General features: G+C 36.2%; 1 protein-coding gene across 1 annotated transcript; it reads right to left on the reverse strand.

Moving 5' to 3' along the window:
- Positions 1-595: 595 nt before the first annotated feature.
- LOC139825112 (uncharacterized) lies at positions 596-2544 on the reverse strand. The gene is made up of 4 exons (XM_071797639.1): positions 2332-2544; positions 2123-2246; positions 1417-1751; positions 596-1294 (listed from the first exon to the last, which is right to left on the reverse strand). Exons 1-4 carry the CDS (start codon positions 2380-2382, stop codon positions 980-982), a joined length of 825 nt encoding a protein of 274 aa, XP_071653740.1. The 5' UTR covers positions 2383-2544; the 3' UTR covers positions 596-979.
- Between the last annotated feature and the right edge of the window lie 206 nt (positions 2545-2750).

Genomic DNA, 2750 nt, shown 5'->3' on the forward strand with positions numbered 1-2750 from the left:
TGAACGGACGAACTGACGCGAACGGCGCGCTCGCGGCCACGACTTGAGCCATCTAGCGGCACGCATATTTATCTCGTGACGCGAGTGGTTCAACGCCACATTGATAACAAAGATCCCACCTTTTTGCCTTTCTAATCACTCTTTTTTTATCTTTTCTTTCTATACTTGAACTTGAGTACGCAACAAATTAATACGTTTCTTCGGAGACGTTTTTTAACCAAATTTGAGAGTGCAAAAGAATAATTTATTTATTGCATACAGGTCTTTAATTTAATTAGTTTAAATGATACGACTCGTCGAGTCGAGCTGAAGATCTCACGAAAGCGTTTTTATTATTATTATCCGTTATACTTACAGAGTGGCTCATTTTAATTTATCCACTGGAATATTATTTAAAAATATTTAAATTATTAAAAATTATTCGGGTTATTAAAGGGAGAGAGAAGATGATAATCTAGATTAACCCTTCGTAGTCACACTTCTCTAGAATCCCGCGGTAGTCACGCTGATGGGTCGTATTGACCCAGTCGATTTTTAATGATTGCCATTTTAATGGCATCGGTCCGATCGGGTTCAAATAATTCTGGTACATACCTTGAACATTCTAGAATATAAAACGACTGCGGTTTTGTGAGAAATCAAATGGCAACATATGTTGAAAAAAAATCGTGAACGAGTACATGATCAACGGTCTCTATTATACCTAATTTAATAGAGGATACTTCAACAAACTCTTGTAGATGGTGGACCAAGCCCCATTTTAATCTATAGGCATTTAGCAGATATTTAGCTCCAAATGAGTGTGGGTCATATTGACCCAAGTGTGACTACGAAGGGTTAATCTTAAAGAAAGTGTCCTCAAGATCATATCAAGTGGAAATATTCCAGTGGATAAATTAAAATGAGTCCCCCTGTATGTCAATTTGTATAGGTACATCGCTTATTTAGCCTGCATCAGAATTTTTACATTCCGGATCTATTATTCGCGTCGTACATTGTGGGACTTGGTGATTTTCTCATTCACTAAAATTTTGAGTTGCTCGATTCTCGAATGTATTCGTGGCTCTTCCCGCGACATCGCCTGGCGCAATATCTTCGCCGTAGCACCGTGAGCGTTTATTGGTATCGACACCCGACGAGATGTCGATTTCTCATGCGGTTTAACATCCACCGACGGTCTAATAACGTTCTCTCGATACTCGGCGATCCCTTTGGTATTTGAAGCCGGCCTCATTTCTTCGTACATTTTTCTGGATGCTGTAGATGTTATCATCTTACTCTCGCAGTCGCCTTTCTAATAATTAACGCAAATATATCCAATGATGTATATAGTATAACCATTGTGCAATGTCTGTAAAAATATATTTTTTCTTTAAAAAATAGTGACAAAAGTATAACTAATAAACGTTCTCTTACTTCAGCGAAACCTTCCGCCATCGCTCTGCTCAGCAATACAGCTCTAGGCAATTTATACGACGGTGGTGGTTTAGGCTGTGGCTCTACGAGTCTTCTCGAGTCTTTCGCTGATTTAGCCGAATCGGTATAGACCAGCACATTTCCCGGTCTCGCCTGACAACGCGAATCCTCCTCGCAACGCGTTTGTTCCTGACGTTCGGCCAGGTGATTCTTTGAGGATCTCTTAGGACCAAACACGTATTCCCAAAGGGTCGACTTCTGTTCCGCAAACTTCTTCGTTTTTGTCGATAATGCCGTTTGAAAGCTCAAAGTACCTCGCGTCTTTTTCTTTAATCCTGTTAAGATTAATATCAAAACAATACATTAACTTTCCGTCTGTACGTTTTTTTTTGCACCCTTGGAGTGTATACGTGGGTCTGTCACGTTTGACGCTATTTTTCCCTACTTTAAAGTATTTAAAAATATCTGAAAAACGTCACAAAACGTCTGTCTACATTGTAGTTGACGATTTTATAGTTATTTTGATAAACATCGTTTATTTAATATTTTCTCGCAAGTTTTACAGTTACGAGCAGATATATCGCCGTAGACTCACGTATACAGACGGAGGATTAAAAACATAGACAAATCCCGAACTTGTCTCTAAACAATTCTCTTAATTTTATCACAATGTTTCATATATAAGTAATTTTTTAGTAAATTTTACCATAATAACGCTCAGATCTCTTCGATAGAGTTGATATCGATCTCCTGTTATAATCCTTTTTCTTTAAACAGACAGACTTAGCGTAATGCCACGAATGTTGCTTCAACCGGGGGTTATGTTTATTCTTTTGAAAATAATTAATATGATTAACGCACACTGTTTATATAATATATACATATATGTATAGATTAATCAAAATAAAATCTTACATTTAGTGAGAGTAAACTGAAAATTTGGAGCCTGAACCAAAAAGATGCCATTTAAGATAAAATACGTCCCGCGTTCAATCACATGTTCAAAAATATGTACTTTAGGGCTGCGTTCCGATATTCACTGTCAGTACTGAAAATCTATAGTGTACGTTACGTAAACTGTAGATTTTCAGTACTTGCAGTGAATATCGGAACGCAGCCTATATTTAGCAGACGATGAAACAAAAAGAAGATGTGAATTTTGCAGTGCGAAAATATTCACAATTATTTCTTTTTAAAAGAAATTTAAAAAAAAATATACCGAGAAAGTAAGATTTATTTATTCGCAATTTTCTAAATATTTATTTCCAAGTGCTATTGTATTTCTTTACAATTTGATTAAATTTAAATTTTTTAAAATAAATACATATAATTGT

Source organism: Temnothorax longispinosus, unplaced genomic scaffold, assembly GCF_030848805.1.
Source record: "Temnothorax longispinosus isolate EJ_2023e unplaced genomic scaffold, Tlon_JGU_v1 HiC_scaffold_957, whole genome shotgun sequence".
Classification (NCBI taxonomy): Eukaryota; Metazoa; Arthropoda; class Insecta; order Hymenoptera; family Formicidae; genus Temnothorax; species Temnothorax longispinosus.